Raw genomic sequence first — 19,015 nt, 5'->3', positions numbered from 1 at the left:
AAGCTGTCACCGCGGCCGCCGCGCAGCGCGAGGCCCCGCACGAGCCAGCCCGGCCCGCGCCGCCCCGCCCCCGGCCCCGCCCCCTGCCTCGTCCGGCACCCCGCCCGGCCCCGCGCGCCGCCGCGCGCGCCCCCCCACCCGCCGCGCTCCGTCCTCCACCGCCACCCGCGCCTCCCCCCGCGCGCGAGTGCGGGTCACCGGGTCACTGGGTCATTGTCTCGGCGCCCGCACCCCGAGCACCCGCGGAATCCCCCCCACGTCATCCTCAGCACCATCAATGAGATGCAAACATGAAAGACAAGAGGAAGAAGAAGGACCGCACCTGGGCCGAGGCTGCCCGCCTGGTACGTCCCGCCCCGCCCCGCGCCCCGCGCCGCCTCGGCCCTCGCCCGGAGCCGCCGCCCGCTTCCCCGCTCCCCGGCTCCGGCTCTTTGTTATTCCGCGGGAGTGGGCTCGCCGGGGTCCCGGTGTGCGTGCGCGCGCCGAGGGGCGCAGGATTAGCTCGGGGACCCCGCGCCCTGCGCACCCGGGACCGCCTGGGACACTTCTTCTCGGGACTTGGCGCTGGGAGTCCCACGGCGCCTCCCGCGAACCGGTGAATCTCTCAGCGTTTGGCGCGGGGCACTTCCCTCTCTGCCGCTCCCGAGACCTTTGTGTGGCAATTACCACTCCCTCCCTGGCCCTCCACCCCCTGGAATTTCATCAATAACTCCGGGAACAGTCCGGGTGTCTGTGTGTGTGTCCCGCGTTTGTGAGTTCAGATCTTTCACACGTGCATGCACCGTGTGTGTCCGACTCGGACTTAGAAGGCGTGTGCATGTGGGCTAGGGCGCTGTGTCTGTGTGCCGTGTCGTGTGCATTCCGTGAGGACACTGTGAGAGCATGTTTTGTGTGGACCCGGTTCGCGCTGTTTGTAGGTACTGTGCTCTACCATGGTGTCTGTGCCTTACGTTTTCTGCACGTGTGCAATTCCTGAGTGTGTGTTTGTGTGTGTGTGTGTGTGTGTGTGTGTGTGTGTGTGTGTGTGTGTGTTTGGTGAAGTTGGTTCAGTGACATTTGTCCTGGGAGATTAGAAGTCTGCAGCTATGTTCACCGCTGGCTTGCTGGGCAGCTTTACTGGCCTGGTATTCTTTTTCTTTAACGTTTCAGAGCTTAGGTTTTAATTATGGTAAGAATGTCTTTATAGAAATGCTGGTTGGCAGAGGGGCGTCGGCGTCCTGGTTTAGGGTGATATGTGTGTGTGTGTGTGTGTGTGTGTGTGTATAATATATAAGTGTAATATATATATTACATATATATAGTGTGTGTGTGTGTGTTTATGTGTGTGCGTGCGTGGGGATTCTTTTCGTATTTTCCCTATTTCCCCATCGGTTAAAGGACAGCTATAAACGTGTGTGTATGGTGTGTGTGTGTGTGTGTGTGTTTGTTTAAAGGGGTATTTTGTACAGCGAGTCTCACGGGAACGAAAGGCATTGCATTAGAAGCTCAGCCTTATAGAGCTTTGACTGCATAAATTAAATATTTATTCACCAACTTGCTATCTGTTATAAATTGGCCAAAAGAAAGCAGTTTGCATGCCTTGGGCTGGGGGCTGGGGGTGTGGAGACCCAAAGCTGGTTATTGGATTGACTTTGTTAAAGATTGTTTAGCATAACTGTAGTCATTTTTAAAAGCTTTTGAGTAACTCTTAAGCTCAAGGAGAACATTTGTCAAAAGTAATTATCTGAGTTTCCTTGAAGGGCCTTGCTGGTATGTCTATGGATTCTAGCAAAGGGTTTTAGATAATTGGCCCTATTGCCCTGCCAAGAAGTGACAAAAGTCCTTTTTAATTGCAATCTGGTCATTGGGAGCGGGAGTGGCCAGACTCTTTTATATCTTCATCTCTTAATTTGGCTTTGGTGTATGTTATCATTTCTGTCCTTATCTGTGATTGTGTTAATCACGAAGTCATTCTCTGTAGATGAATGGGCAGGTGATAGCCACGCTTTAATGAACTGCCTGCCCGAGAAAACTTAGTCGTGGGGGGATATGTGAGGAGAAGTAAGCAGTGAGTGTTAAGTAGATGCCAGTTTGACTTATAACTGGGATTTTTTGCCTAGCTTACAAGTACATTACTTATTGTTTGCTTGGCCATTAATTCAGAATTGTGTGTGGGTGTGCAAGGCTTCTGAAAACGCATTATTCGGGTTCCTTGGAGTAGCAATCAAGGGCTATTATAGAGTTTCAGTGTATACGTTTTAAACAACCGCACAATGAGTTGATTTATAAATATTTAAAAATAACGATTCATGAATTAGCCATGCCTGCAGAGAATTATTTAATAGATATCATTATTCTGATGGAATTCAGAACCAGACATTTGTATTCCAGCAGTCTCTGCAAGAATTCTCAGAAGAACTGTGATTCACTTGACTGAACGGTACAGAAATATTGCTTCATCTTGCAATAGATTTCATAGTCTTAGGATTTCTTTCTTTATTTTTGAAAGTTGGTGGCGGCGGCGGCGGCTGCTTCTGCTGCTGCTGCTGCTGCTGCTGCTGCTGCTGCTGCTTCTTCTTCTTCTTCTTCTTCTTCTTCTTCTTCTTCTTCTTCTTCTTCTTCTTCTTCTTCTTCTTCTTCTTCTTCTTCTTCTTCTTCTTCTTCTTGTTGCAAAGTTTATTAACGGGCAAAGGCACATTAGAAGTCATCAGCACAAAAGATTTAATGATAGACCAGATGTCTCTATTTTAACCAGACATATTGAACTAGTAGTTATGGTAATTTTTCAATTTGGTTCAAGTTATTTTTCCCCTGGTAGTTGTACAAATGTTTCTGTGCTCAAAATGTGACAGTTGAAATAAAATACTGGATAAAACAGCAAGTAATTGTACTGGAAATACCATTTTTAGAAATTTGTGATTTGTAAAAGTGAATTATGTTAATTTGTAACTTACTTAAGTGAGTAAAGGAGACGACGAGGATCCATTTGGTCATCTCTTCTGTCTGTGATTGCATGAGTGCATGTGGACTTAATCTGTCTTCCACACTTGCATGATAAAGTATCTTTAATACTTAATAGTATTACTTTACACTCAAGGGAAAAACAGGTTTTAATTATTTGAGAGATAGACACAGTAATTCAATATTTTACTACTCTCCCACTGATTTTGCTGTTGTTTGGAACTATGATCCCTTTCTCCATCAAATGTTAGACCAGCTCTCTGATTCGAATGCTTTGATTAAGAATGAGACGAAGAACAAGCCACTGGGTTTGTAGTTCTTCACAGTGAGTGAACTGAAGATGAAACACTCCAATTAACTTTAAGGGAAATCTTCCAGTCTGTGCCTCGTGTGCATATAATCTACTGGAGAGTATGTGTCCTTTATAAGAGAAGACACGAGGGGAGAGAATATGCAGTATAAGGTATTTTAAATGTGCCCCAAAGCCTTGTGTTTTAAATGTGGCTTTGCTTCCATTAGAAACAAAAACATGTGCAAGATGAAGAATTCTTTCTGCAGAGAGAAAGAATTTCTAGTTGACACCAGGATTTTTGGGCTGCTTTCTTTGTGAGAAAGTGTGCAGTGGTGCTCCGGAATCTGTAACTCTTGTGAGAGCTCCAGGGACTCTGTCTTCGAGATACACTGACCAGCTGTAGGCTTTCCTCCGGGTGTGCCTTGCCTGTGTGTGGTGGGCTTGCTTACCTTTGGCGGGGAGGAATGGGGTCATAATTTGCCGCCTTCTAATTTCAGGAATGCAGTAGTTATAAACAGACTGCCGTCTTAAGACAGTAAAGCCATCCCCCCCTTCTCCCCCTTGTTTCCCTTTCTCTGCCTGCCCCCATCAGTTGCAGAATTTCAGCCTTCAGCCTCCTCCCCTCCCCTCCCCCAAGGCCTTCTGCAGTTGTAGTTGTTACTTTGCGCATTGCCATTTAATATGGAGTCCGCTTCCAAGCCAGATGCCTTTTCATCTGTTTCATGTGCTCTTCTGAGGTTGGAGAGTCTCAGAGGATCCCACAATCAAATGGAAGTGCTTTCCGTCTTAATATTTGCAGACCACACTAAGAATAAAAATCAAAACCATAACCCATGTCGAGCTGGGGCTTCGACTTTAATTCTTTCGGCTTTTATCTCAACTCTTCACTCTGTTACTATAAATACAGTTTCTACCATTGTGAAAAGATCTTCCTGCTATTTTGTAAAAAAAAAAAATGGGGATTTGACAGGACTTTGTTTTACTGCTCTGAGGGGTTTCTTTGTTACTGGCTTAACACAGAACATACTGTTATTTATATATTTGTTCTAGCATAATTCTTTCTTTTTGACATGCAAAAATGGAGGTACTTTGAGGATTGCTTTTTGATAGTTTCTCCTACTTTGTTCTGAGGAGAATGCTGCTTTTAAGATAATGATTCAATTTTCTCATTTGTCTCAAGCTTCCTCCTATCTGTTTGATTCCTTACAATCTTTGTGTAGCCTTGGTGGCACCTGAAAATAGGTCTGAACTTTACAGCAGCTCGGTGGTTAGCAGCATGGCTGAACAATTTACTTATAGTTTAGATGCTTTCATTCAGATATTGGTCAATTTGCCCCCCTCCCCCTCCCCCCACTTTTTGTAGTTCAAGGTGACCTTTGGTGATATAATTTCTTTAAACTACCAGTTTACCTCATTGTTGGAAGATAAGGAGCACACCTCCTCATAGTAGGAATGAGGTTTTGACTATATTGAAGTTTGATAAGGGATATAGCATTTAAAATTGCAGGGAGGGTGTTAGTATGTAAGGAAACTTTACATGTGAAGATTCTTTTGGACAACACATGGTATTCTATATAACTTGTTAATGTTCTCCTAAAATAAAACAGTTAAAACAGAAAATGGCACGTAACTGTTAAATTGTCGGTCTTTTGTCTTGGTGATATGGGAATAAACACAATTTCTCTGAGATATGATACCGAGTTGTAACTGCCCTTGGGATTTCTCAGTGTGCCCTTGGTGGTTAGGTTCTTGGTGTCCCCAGGCCTCCTTCACAGGGAAGATGGCTCTGACTTATGATTTGGGGGTCATCCCCGCAGTGCATACTACACACTGTATTCATATGAACAAGATCATCATGCGCTCACCAGCTCCGGATCCCGGATCATCTATTTCTGCAAATGGAATTTTGTTTTCAGCCACTGCAGTGTATCTTGGTTTGATTCAGCTGTTTCTCTGAGACTCTGCTTGGTACCACCCATGTTTGTCTGTCTCACATCATCTCTTCTTTCAAATATGTAACTTAAACTTCACATCGGGATTTGAAGGCTAGAAGAGACTACGTGCTTATTTAGAAAGAAACCAGCTTCAGCTTGCTAAGAGCCAACTGCACTTAAGATTAGGAGTCCTGGGAAACTGAGGCCTAGTGTTTAGGTACTTATGTTTCTCCCCCTCTTGAACACGAAAGTGGGCTTTAAGAACTGATTGCGTTTTAGATTTGTCTCTCTTTTGACAAATACTTTGGCAGCAGATGGTTTACTGGCTGTCAGAAATGATTCGTCTTCTTCTCTGTGCACTTCTGGAGAGCTGGACCTGAGAGTCATTGCTTCTCACAATCACCAAGTTACATACAACATGCAATAAGAAGAAACGTTGTAAAGCCTTTCCAAAATGCATTAAAATGCAAAATATACCCGGCCAGGTGTATGCTACAGGTTTCTGTTCAGAGCTTCAAATGGTGAGAGGGATTTTAAATATGTATTCAAGGAGGAGAAAGTTCAGTGGCCAAGTCAGAGACAGTAGAAGCTGATTGGACAAATATGTGGGTTGCACATGAAGGATCAGGCAGATCCAGCTTGACAGGTCCACAGATGAAAGAAGTGGCAGTCTTGGGGAACTTGATAGATTAGTTGAAACTGGGCTTGGCCATGTATAAGACAAGCTATTCCTTATAATGTATGACTATTATTATTTATGATTATTGCAATTAAAGAGGGAGCACTAGCAACCAGGTGTCTCTGCATGGTCTAATTGGTCCTGATGGGTTTGAAGAACAAGATTAAATGACACAACTTTAGTCTATCATGTTTCCTTTACCAAGTGATAGAAAGTAGAATCGCATGAACAATTAGACTTCTGGCTTGCTCCTAAAACGTGCTTTCAAGACCAGTAAGGTAGCTAGGGTTATGTCAGCCACTGTCCAAGGACAGTTTAGTGTCACCTGTGGATCCTTAAGGGACATGGATGGGCAGCCACATTTCAGAGATGTTTCCTTCTAGCCTACATCTCTCTGGTTTTGTTGTTCGACCACATGGCCATTTTAACGGAACGGGAAATAGCTTATTTGCTGCTGACAGGCATGGTAAGGGTTTGAGCAGGCCAGGGTGCACCTTCCTTGTTTTTAAGGACTCCTCCTTCAGTCCTTCCTCCATCTCCTGTCCTTCTTCCCCTCTCACTCGCTTACCTCCCTTCTGAGTCTTTCTCATACTCCATCAGAATCAGCATGAAGTTGCTGCTACTGAGGCACTGCCATTTTTCTGCTTTCCCTCTAAGCAGCGAGTCCAGCTTTTGACTCCTCCCTGGGCTTGTGTCTGCAGAACCACTCTGAGCTATTTGCCTGCACCAAATGCCTGGATTGCTCTTCTTTTGTCCCTGCACAGTTGGTAGCAGCTGAAGTCTAGGCGGGACAGAAACTTTCTCTGAAGAGTCCTTAGGGAACAAATAGAAACATTATATGATTAGACACATTGTTTTCATTATTAAACAAATCTACACAGAAGGGTGGCCGTTAACAGCTTTATCTCCTGAACCTAGACACCTTCCTCCTCTCTTCCATCAGTATTTCCACTTGAAGTGGTAACAATTAACTGTTGCTGGATTTAATGTCTGCAGCTGACAACACCAAATTGGGACTGGGCTCTTCTTTGGCTTGATTGACATATACCCCTCTGACACATTCTTATGTCATTCTAAGGCAGATTCATGCCCTGGGATCTGAGCCAAAGGGCCTGTCAGAACATTGTCTTTAATAGCTGACATATATAACTTAAATGGCATCTGAGACCTCAGCTTCAGCAGGATTTTGAGAACTTGAATAATTCTCCAAGGAATAGCAGCAATTTATACTTTGTGGACAAGATTAACAATTGTAAGAATTTGTCTAAGCATATGTAGATATGCGTTTAATTTATGGTACAATTATTTATCATAGATTTATTTTCCATATCAAACAGGTATTAGTGTAGGAAAAAATAAAGTTAAATCTACTTTAAAAATAATTCTGCAGTTGGTATTCTTGGGGGGACTGTTGTATCCTTCCTCATCAACTGTTATGTAACAGTTTATTTCCAAATAAATCAGAAAGGTAATGAATTCCAGTTTTCTGTGACTTAGAGGGGAGTTGGGGTAGACTTTGGTCACTGGGTCTCAAGAGAGGTAGTGTATCTAAGATTCCAGCCATAAAATGCAGAACCTTTGTTAGCTTCAGGGAATTATAGATTCATCTTATTTATCAGATTTGTCATTATGGGCTCTTAATGAATTAAAGAGATTTCTTAAATTTCCAGTTCTAAATAAATGCAATGCACATGTTCTTTGTTCCTAGATCAAAACTCTTTGGCCAGAATCATAGAAGCAAATTATTCTCTGGGGTGTCAGGAGTCTACAAGCTTCCGTATTCCCTTCCTCCTCATCCTGAAGAGAAACTTATCTTTAAAAACTATACTAAAAGCTCGACTCTTTAAGGAAAAAAAAAAAAACCAAACAAAAACCATGTGGTAATATCGTCAAGCTTGTGTAAGCAGAGACTGTGATAATGTGTTTCCTATGTACTTTCCATTTCATTTCTTTCTCTCTCTTTAACTAATTCCAGATTTTCAATTAATTTGCTTAATCAAATATTGTTGCTGCTGTCCTGGGTCTTTTCCCAACATTCTTCTTAGTTTCTCCTGCTGGACCCGTCCATTCTATGCATTACTCCTTTAATCATGACATGATTGGCTAAACATGGCTAGTTCTCTTTGCCCCTACTTTATCCCAATTGTTCAGCATCTCCAAGCTTTCTCTCTCAGTGGCCTCATTGGCAGATACTTTCTGGTCGAAATGTCAACCCTCATCTTTCCCCTGAATTTTAGATTTATAGGAACAATTCCTACTGTTTGTCCCTAGGTACTGTGAACACTTCAAATGAAATTTGTCAGATACAATGAAACATTTGTTGAATACTTCCTGCAAGAGTGTCAAGCACACAAGGAGAATGTGACAACATGCCTGTCTTAAAGGGACTTCTATTTGTGTATCTAAGCCTGAGACCTCCTTTCATTCACTACCGTTTAGGTTTGCCTAGTTCTGACATTCCAAATAGTTTTCGTCTCTAATCTCTTTTCCAAATTTCACTGAAGCTGCATAGGAGTCTTTCTGGAACAGATCTGCTGTTATCCAGTTCTCTGCCTAAAGACTTTAGTGATTAGTTTCAAGTGGAAGCCTCTCCAGCCCTAAAGAGCCCCTTTCAGTATAGCTGGGCCAGTTTAAAAGTGACGAATTCTTGTTTTTCTTGACAACATGTAGAAGTCAGCATACTATGCCTGTTATTTAACATATAAACCCTCTGGTAGTTTAACGATTTTTTTTTTTTTTTTGCATTCTGGGGCTTATATTCTTTTTAACCATAGAAATTAGCTTTTGACATTGGTTATGTTTAGTAGCTTAATTTTAATTTCTGTGATCAACATGATCTCTGTGCTACATTTTCTTTTTTCTGAGCCCTTTAACATGTATTTTTATTTTTCTCTTAAAAAATTAGTCTAACGCTTTCTGGGTCTAAGCACACAGCCTTTCACTTGGTCTTCACTTAAAATGTTTTTTTAAACATTGTGATTTTGCTGGTTTAAAATTATTCATTGATTTTGTGTTTATATGTAAGTGTGAGTTTGTATGTGTCCCAAAACATGTGTGTACATGTGTATGTAGACTGAAGATCAATGGATGGTATCTCTGTCTATTGCTTTCTATTTTATATTTTAATTAATTTAAAAAAAATTGAGATTATAATTTAATTATGTCATTTCTCATTTCCCCTTTCTTCCACAAAACCCTACCATATAGCCTCTTGCTTTCTTTCAAAATGCATGGCTTTTTTTCATTAATTGTTAACACACACACACACACACACACACTTTGTATGTAAATACAACCTGCTACAATATTTAAGAAACAATCTATCACTGAACCTGCTCCTTTCCAGTTTCGCTAGATACACTTAAGTAGTGGGAATTTAGCTCATGCCTTCATGCTTGTGAGGCAGACACTTAACTGAGTTGTGCCATTTTGAGACACAGACTCACATGACTTTATAGCAATTAGAAAAAATGGTTGAAAGGATGCCTTCTCTTTGGGCCACTTGTACCTGTTTCTAAAATCCTCCCTTTCATTATAAAGTGAATTTGAATATAGCCACGATTTGATATAAAGATGGTAAGATAGGTGCCTTGAAACATTATATTCCAAATATATGAACTGCAATTAAAAAAGAAAGACATTGCTCCATAAAGCTCACCTTGTCTCTCAATGAAAAACAGGAGAACTTAGCAGATCTCATGTTTTATGCTCCTGTGAGTGATAGCTTAGCTAGTTATAAAAGCTAACAGTGGTTATTAACCTTTGAGATAGAGATATTCCTTGTGTTCCTGAAAAAGTGAATGTGATACTAGATATATCATGAACCTGTTATGATTTATTAGGTAATATTCATTTTGTATCTGATAGCTGTTCCACATGTTTTTTTCATCCTTAAAGTTTTGTGGTTTGTTTTTTTTTAGTTTAAATTTATTTATTTATTATTTACTCCCCAAACAGTGCCCCCTCTCCCAGTACACCCCTGACAAAGTCCCTTCCCCATGCCCCCTCCTCTTCTCCCAAACACTCCAGTTTTTTAATGTTTTTAATGATCACTGTGAAAAGTTCTAAATTTCAAATACAACAATTTTCAAAAGTTTTGTGGTTTTAATGTTCATTTTTCAGTGTTATTCTGTAGATTTATTTTTATTCTGTTTGGCACTTAGAATGTATTTAACGGTCATCAACTTCCTATGAATCATGATTTCATATAGAACTTACTGGATTGTACTCTTAGCAGAGTGTAAGTTCTTTTAAGTCTGGTACATTTGCTCTTAACATTTAGTAAGTTTAGCACTTGTAGACTATGAGTGAAAGATTGAACAGGAACAATAGAAAAATGATTCCCTTAATCCTGTACAGGATGCACTGATGAATGTGTTGACTTTATCAATCATGATTATAGATTGCAAATCAACTTTGACAGTCTAGGTAGAGAAATGGGCATGGGGGATATAGCTCTCTCTCTCTCTCTCTCTCTCTCTCTCTCTCTCTCTCTGTCTACATCTGCATCAACAGCTACAGCTACAGATCTATTTATAGTCCAGTTAGTACAGTAAGTATGTGTGCTTAGGGCTGACTACTTGGGATTAGATCACTTGTAACAGGGATCATCACTTGAGAAGACTGGTTTCTTCCTGTGTCAGCAGTCGTCCATTATCTTTATTTTAAGGTAAGGTATTGTGAGATTTCCCCCATCCATGCTATCATGTCGGCTAGCATTAGCTTGTTCTGGTCTCGTTTGGGCTATCATATCATGGAGATTTTATGAGTATAGTTCCCTCGTCCTGTATAGAAGGCAAAATTTCATAACAGATATCCTAGACCTTCACTTCTTACAATCTTTCTGCCCTTTCTTGCAAGGTGTTGCCCTAAGCCTTAGGTGTAGGAGTTGTACTGTAAATTAACTAGTTGCTGTTGTGAAGCCAAATTCCTGCATTTTGACCAAGTGTGGATTTCGATAATAGTACCCATCTCTTGCAAAACGTAACTTCTTAGATGCAAAGTAGGAAACAGTGCCACTTACCCTTGGGAATAAGGGTAAGTATCTGGAATGCAGTTACAAGTTACACTGGTTTATGAAACACGGCAGTAGTAGGTTCTCCTCTAAGATCCGTGACGTCATCAGCCACCGACAGTTTAGTAGGTTTACAGCGCCAGGCATGAATTCCTGTCGACTTAGAGGGCCTTAACTCCAATTAGACAGCTTTGGTTACCTCCAAGATATATGTGCTACTATTGCGCCATTGGGAATATCTTGCTAGATTAGTCATTTTGGTTCATAGCCTTTACAGCTGGGTAGGGATATGGTTTGCTTTTCCTCACTTGGCAGCTTACCTAGCTTTACATACCATGAGGCTAGTTCTGAAGAAAGAAGTGCCGAGGTCAGTTCAAGATTGATTCAAGTCCTGTGTTTGAAGTAAGAGGTGGCTTCCATTATAAAAGTTCACAGTGGCACTTGCAAATATCCTTGGTGTCATGTATTTCCCCTCTGTCCCTTCCGTTTGTACTCTCCTGCCTCCACAGTTAAAAGCTCTACCCTTTATTCTCATTTCCTCCTTTATATCACTCATTTTAACCCTCCAAATTATTTTTAAAGGTTTCTATCCTTATTGTGTGTGTCCTATACTTTGCACACAAATGCCTGGGTATATGTTTTCTTTTATTCATTTCTTTGTTTATTTTCACACTCCAGATTTTATTCCCCTCCCCATCCACCCTCCAACTGTTCCACATCCCATACCTCCTCCCCACGCCATACCACCCCGTCTCCATAAGGATGTCCTCACACCACCTGCCCCACCAGACCTCTAAATTTCTGGGGCCTCCAGTCTCTTGAGGGTTAGATGCATCTTCTCTGGCTGAACCCAGACCTGGGAGTCCTCTGCTGTGTATGTGTTGGAGGCCTCATCTCAGCTGGTGTAGCTGCTTGGTTGGTGATCCAGTGTCTAAGAGATCCCAGGGGTCCAGGTTATTTGAGGCTGCTGGTCCTCCTACAGGGTTGCCCTCCTCCTCAGCTTCCTCCAGCTTTTTCCTAATTCAACCAGAGGGGTCAGCAGGTTCTGTTCATTGTTTGGATGCAGATATCTGCATCTGACTCTTTCAGCTGCTTGTTCGGTCTTTTGGAGAGCAGTCATGGTAGGTCTCTTTTTGTGAGCACCCCATAATCTCAGCAATAGTGTCAGGTCTTGGGGCCTCCCCTGAGCTGGGTCCCATTTTTGAGCCTGTCACTGGTCCTTCTTTTCCTCAGGCTCTTCTCCATTTCCATTCTTTCCTTTCTCACAGACAGGAAGAATTATGGGTCAGAGTTTTGACTATGGGATAGCAACCCCATCCCTCACTTGATTCCTTGTCTTTCTGTTAAAGGTAGGCTCAACAGTTCCCTCTTCCCACTGTAGTGCATTTCATCTGGGGTCCCCCTTTGAGTCCTGAGAGTCTCCCACTTCCCAGGTCTTTGGTACATTCTGGAGGGTCCTGAGGTTGCCTGTTTCCATTCTTTCTGATGGCCCTCAGGGCTTCGGTCCTTTCCCCCCACCCAATTCCAGATCATGTTCCCCTCTCCCCCAACCCCATCTCTTTCCCTCCCCTGTCCCTCCCTCCCAACCTACCTCCCTTCCTCCCTCCCTCACAACCTCCCTCCCTCCCTCCCTCCCTCCTTCTGACCCTCCACACTTGGTTGCTTTCTTCTGCCTGGGTATATTTTTGTGTATCACATGCATAGAGGTGCTCATAGAGGCCAAAGAATGATGTTGGACCTTCTGGAAGTGTAATTACAGGTAGTCATAACCCATGGAATTTCTCTACTTTTAATCTATTTTTATCTTAACCACTGATTTAAAAGGAAAATCCATTTATGGTATCTCCCTTGGGTTCATCTTAATCTCTGATTGAAATAGATTATATTATTTAATGGAGGTGATTAAGAAAGTTAGTAAACATTATAAGAAGATAACAATGAATTGTGAACACCAGGGATAGACAGCATCAGGAACTTGTTGAAATCCTCAGATTTACATGGCCAAGAAGAGTAGAGTGGTGGTGATTGACATTGAGGTGAAGTGATATTGCTAGGACAAGGCTGTGTGATGAAAACTGAGACCTTGGGTTGTAGAGCATAGCCTAGAGCATGCAAGGAGGAGTTGCACAGGGAGACATTCTGACTTATTGATCTGCAAAACTGTTTAGAAGTTAGAGGGCAAGGGGACTCCATAGCAAAGATGTCAGCCTACTCCTGAGTAGCACTAGATGGAGAAAGGTAGACAGCGACTCTAGAAGTTGCTAATGGTGACTGCTCACACTTCAAGGCCTTTAGGTCTATCTCCTTGTACACTTCTGGTGTCATTGTTCCACTCTCTGGACACTAGCATTCCAATTCACGAGTGTGTAAGAGCCATCAGATCTCAGAATCAGGCATGTTTGCCACAGTTCATCCTGACTTTGGTCACTTGTTTTGAAATCCTCTCTCCCCACAGTTTTCCTCCTCTTCCTCCTCCTCTTCCTCCTCCTCTTCCTCCTCCTCCTCTTCCTACTCCTCCTGCTCTTCCTCCTCCTCCTCTTCCTCCTCCTGCTCCTCCTCCTCCTCCTCCTCTTCCTCCTCCTCCTCCTCCTCCTCCTCCTCCTCCTCCTCTTCTTCCTCCTCCTCCTCCTCTTCTTCCTCCTCCTCCTCCTCCTCCTCTTCCTCCTCTTCCTCTTCCTCTTCCTCCTCCTGCTCTTCCTCCTCCTCCTCTTCCTCTTCCTCCTCCTCCCCTCCTCCTCCTCCTCTTCCTCCTTCCTCCTGCTCTTCCTCCTCCTCCTGCTCTTCCTCCTCCTCCTCCTGCTCCTCCTCCTCCTGCTCCTCCTCCTCCTCCTGCTCTTCCTCCTCCTCCTGCTCTTCCTCCTCTTCCTCATGCACTTCTTCCTCCTCCTCCTGCTTTTCCTCCTCTTCCTCATGCTCTTCCTCCTCCTCCTCCTGCTCTTCCCCCTACTCCTGCTCTTCCTCCTCCTCCTCCTCCTGCTCTTCCTCCTCCTCTTCCTTCTTTTTTGTCAAAAATTTCTCCTTCTTCCTAGGAGAAATTCTTTAATATTCCCAATGCATTTTGTAATTTTATGATAGAGCATCGTTCTTTTCTTTCTACTTTCTCGTTTATCTATTTTCCCAAGTGATGTGCTATTGGCCAAGCTGGTTTTGATCACATTTGAATTCAGTGACTAATCCAAAGAAAGTACTTCTAAGGAGCTGATAGCGTGAGCTCTTTAAGTTTCCGACAGAACTGCTGGCCCCATAAAATATGTCTTCTCCTTGTGTTTCTATGTGCCGTGGCTGAGTTACTAGTGTGGAGAACAAGCAGATTGGATCTCCCAAGAACCAGTTAGATAATGTGTGGATTTAAACCGTGTCTACACTCAGCCCACTAAGAGTGGTTCTTATTTCAGAATTAGTGTAACTTGATGGTTCAACAGTTTTCATTCAACCATTAACATGATTGGTATGATGTGAATGAACTAAGATGCAGATCATGACTGTTGATTAATTGGCTTTAAAAGAAAAGGAAAGATAAGAAATTTTAGGTCTCAAATGAGATTCTTTTGTGTGAATGCAAATTTGAGCAATTCAATTGAAATTCTGAAACCAAAACTAAAATTCTGTGCATGTTATTTTAGTAAGATACAGTTAAATTTTCCAGATAGCCCGTGACTTTTAGAAGAAAATAATTGGGTAGCATATCAGATACAACACATATTAGGACTATTTTCAAAGTAAAAAAGTTTTGTATGTGCAAATAAAATACCAGCAACTGCAGTTTTGCACTCTTCTTTGAGAATCTATCATTCAGATTGGAAGCAATTTCTTACTTTCTCAATTATTGCAAAGTATTACTGTCAGTGTACTACAGTGCTGTTTGATGTAGAGCACTCTCTAATGGACCATGTACTGGAAACGTGTCCCCTAATCTGTGGTACTACCAGGGAATGATAATGTTTCTAAGAAGTGGGGTCTACTGGGAGTCTTTAGTCCATGAAGAGACATGCACTCAAACAGGACGATGGGGCTCTGGTCTCTGTACCCATTCCCTTTCTTGCTGTCAGTTTAATAGAATCCTCTGCCATGCCTACTTGACAGGTTCCATGGTCATGGGTCCAAATGTCACAGGGACCAACCAGTGGTGGATTGAATCCTTTAAAAAGTATAAGCCAAAATAACTTTTTAATAAGTTAATAACTTCCAGAACTTTTTACAGTGATGAAAACTGAACTGACTCATGAACCACCAACCAACAGTGATGTTTCATGAAAGCAGTTAATGTTGGGTGTTTGAAATCATGAACTGAAGTATACAGCTTACATGTATTATAATGCCGAATTCTGTGAACAGGAGACATTTGGCATATCACTTGCAATCCAAAAGAGAGAGAGAGAGAGAAAAAAAAGCCAAAGGGTGAAAAAAAGAAACTGAAGAATTAATTGGTCTGTCACATTTTTCCGAGTTGCAACTGAAGTAAGTTTAACTCAAGCTGGTTCAATATAGTCGAGAAATCACCTCAGTTGTAAGTGGATAGAAATTAGAGGACGTCATCAATGTATTTGCCCATTTCCTACTGTCTTGGCGAGGACATGAATGTTCTAGGCTCTCTGAATCTACTTCCTTCAAGCCGACATTACATTCTTTCCCTTTCTTCTCCTTTTTCTTTTCTCCTGTCAATTTAAAATGTCAATCCCAGGGAAGGCTTCATGTTCTCTTTACTTGGATGAGAGGGTATTGGCCAAGATTAAGGTAGCATGATTGCTTGACTGAGAGGAGAGATCATGTGCACCAGAGAGAAATACGTTTCTAATATTGAAGAAAAGCAAATGACAAACATGCTTGGGAAATGTCATATGGGTGTCCTTTCCTTTGTTACATGGATGATGGGTGATCTCACTCCACTGTAAATGGGACAGGAACAAATTCCACGTAAAGTCTACACAACATCACCTAGGGTTTCTGGTATTGTTTTTGTGTTCTTGATCTGGAACTAAACGGTGGTGGAGTTGAGGCAGCATCTCTTGCAAAGACAGTAAACCTCCCTCTGGTGAGTTCCTACTAAAACCCACTTTCCTAATGAAAAGCCAGAATTTACCATGAATGGTTTCTGTTCTATTTTTCTCCCACAGATGAATTGCTTTAGAGTTGCCGACAAGTGCTCTCTGTATAGATTTATAACATAATCTAAAATAGCTTTGATCTGGTCTATTTAGGTCTTAACTCACTGAGGTATGCATTACAGAAGCTTCCAGGTACTTTCTGAATACAGTAAATGTTTTTATTCATTGTTGAACATGCTGCCCTTTATGCCTGAATTGGCCATGGGCATAGAGGATGCTAAAAGAACCACAGAGAATAGACCCCTTTTTCTCCCTGGAATGAATCGTGCTCCTCCCTTTGAGTGGTGTGATAAGGTCTGATGAATCAACTAAGGGCTTTTTACTTCACGTGGGAGTCTGTGGATCCTCCACAGACTCTGCACCTACACAGTGTGTAGTTAGCATGTACTGCTGTTCATTCAACAACACGTCTGACAGCCTAGTGAGTCAGACCCAGTGATTGAGAACATTTCTGGCTTTTCTTCACCTTCTTAGAAACTTCCCTCCATTTGTGGAAATTTCCCATCTTCACTTTTTCAGAGAGAGAGAGGTTGGAAGTGCTCAGGATTGGTTGATTCTCCGAACATCGGGCAGAAGTGCTTAGTGTGTTTAATCATGAAAACACCTTGATTCTAGATATACCTGGATCTTCAGATGGAAACAAGAGTCACTTAAACAGCACCATAATATGGATGAAAATATTGTAAAACCTTATCTCTATAGCCCAGTGTCCTGAAATGCTTGCTGGCCTTGACACTTTTTGCACACACATTTTTACCAGCCAACTAAAGGAACTGAACAGGGACGACATGCTTGTGGTCCTAGGAAAAAGACAAATATTTGTGGGTAAGATGGCCTACTGCACTGCTTTTAATCTTTTATGAGGATACCTCTTAGTTTTCAGAATACACAGCTCATTGAGTTTATCTTCTTAGTGTGAAATGAGTTGTTGAAAATTGCATACATTGTCCTTGTTTGTTATAAACCTTGGTGGATAATGAAGGCCTTCCTCAATGGAGTCTAATCACTCAGTTAGTTTCATGAACTTCTGTACTAGTGCTAGATATAAATGATAAACAGTTATAACACAGTGAGTGACTGATCTTATAAGAGTTATCATACAGAAAACAAGAATGATGCAGGAACTAGCAAAAGAGCATCGATAAAACTCACCATCTCATCATCTTTACCCACATGTGTTTGTGAACACACAGTTATGTAGACCAAAACTATCTATATGAAAAAGATTATCTTCTACTAAGTCATTAAGGAAGTCTTTATCTTTAATGCATGAGCAATGAAACCCTTTTAAGGGTCACCAAATCAGTGTGCCGTTCTTTTATTTTGCCTTCTTGACAACAGATGGTAGGGTTATACTTCCTTGCTGTCTTGATGTTTGGTATGATGGTAAAGGTGGTTTATTACCCCTTACTTGATCATTTTAGGCTACATTTGATTTGTCCACTTCTGCTCTAGCTAGGTTAACTGCAGGAGCCAGGGGCAATCTGGACTAGGTTAGAGGAGATATAAGTGCAAACTAATATTTCTTCAGATCCTCAGACAGTTGGGGGTTGGTCTTCACTGTCACATATCCTGGTCTACAATGACAGGTACAGATTTTGTAGCACACCAGTTCTTATTATAGGCCAACTTTTACCTCTGTTTAAGATACAGCAAATATTTAATTATGCATTTAAGAAGAAGATTAGATACATAAGACTAACTTCATCCCCCCGTTTTTTCTTTCTGCATCATATTAAAGCGATTTTCAGTGTTTCTGTCCAGTGTTTGCACTGGGGTGTTTTAAGCCAGAAAAATAATAGAGAACTGTTTATTCCTAGGAAAATGCTTCTGTGTTCCTTCTTAGATAAATCTGTTTATATTTTTGCCTTATAAAATAATTGCTTTCCTTCCCATCTGTCTTCTGAAGAGGAACAGTTTTGATCCAGCAAGAATAGAGCAATTATTGTTAACCAGAATTGAATTCCAAGATATTTGAGATAGAAAGGGGCTCTGGGAAATTTTTTAATGTACTCATGTTTCTAAAAAGAGACAGATTGTGTCTCATTGAAAAGGTGCAGGCAGATAGATCTTCATGACACAAGGAAGGGGAAAGTAAGCCCTGTCAGTCCTCTCTCCCTCCTTCCCTCCCTCTTTTTTCTCTTTGCCCATATCCATCCCTCCATCTTTCCCAACACCTACTCTATGTTCTAGGTGAGTGCTGGTAAGATGCATTCCCACTAAAGGGCTTTGCTTTCTTATCAGTCTGCTTTGGAGACCCATGTCCACGGAGAGCTCATTGGTGCTCAGATTTCTGATGAGATTCTTCCCTAGATACAGTAGACAGCAACAATTAGATACTAATAGACTCCCTATTAACCATATGCATTTTAACTCAGGCGAACAGTCTCTACCTGTTCAAGAGGCCCGTAGCCAACCCCAGGGCTCTACACCAGAATATTTCCTCAAGTGGGATGTACTTATACACAATACCTGACTTTAAATTTAAATCCTGGCATACTTTATCTGCAGAAGGCATTCATTTTCCCAGCAAATTTAATTTCTATAACAGTTTTGGCCTTTACACATCAGTGCAGGCATTTAATCATAACTCTTACAAGTAAGGCCGCCTCTCACTGTGGGGGAACACAAAACAAATTTTATCTTCCCACTTATGTTTCTCATCATACACTCTCTGCACAGATATGGGCACAGATAAGCATCTAAAATGTTCTACATGCCCGCCATTGGGTACTTACGCTCTAAGCTTGACAAAAGAAGAAGTTGGTTTCTAATACTCGCAGAGCCTTCCTATGGATATCTTACACTGGGAGAACTGGTTCCCTGAGAAACTGACTCTCTCTGCTCCCAGTTGGTTGAGTTAGTATAAAAGATCACTGCCTGATACAATTTATCTTTGAATTTAATTGAGTGATGTCAAATGGCAAGCTGTAGTAGAAGTGTGACTAAGACGTCCTGCAAGGGCTAATTTAGAGCTGGCTTATCCGTGAGTTATCTACATAGTCCCTGCTGAAGAAGATAAATATTTTGATCACATCAACATTAATATTA

The 19,015-nt window shown here is 41.8% G+C and overlaps 1 protein-coding gene across 1 annotated transcript in view; it reads left to right on the top strand.

Annotated features, from left to right (window-relative positions):
* Window positions 1-223: 223 nt before the first annotated feature.
* Window positions 224-19,015, top strand: part of LOC116884997 (putative Polycomb group protein ASXL3) — a 49,025-nt gene continuing 30,233 nt past the window's right edge. The window contains exon 1 of the mRNA XM_032886224.1: window positions 224-344. Within this exon, the coding sequence (XP_032742115.1) occupies window positions 291-344 (54 nt within the window). The 5' untranslated portion in view covers window positions 224-290. The remainder of the gene's footprint in view (window positions 345-19,015) is intronic.

This window comes from Rattus rattus, chromosome 15 (genome assembly GCF_011064425.1).
Source record: "Rattus rattus isolate New Zealand chromosome 15, Rrattus_CSIRO_v1, whole genome shotgun sequence".
Taxonomy (NCBI): domain Eukaryota; kingdom Metazoa; phylum Chordata; class Mammalia; order Rodentia; family Muridae; genus Rattus; species Rattus rattus.
This window is presented reverse-complemented; position numbering and strand designations above follow the sequence as displayed.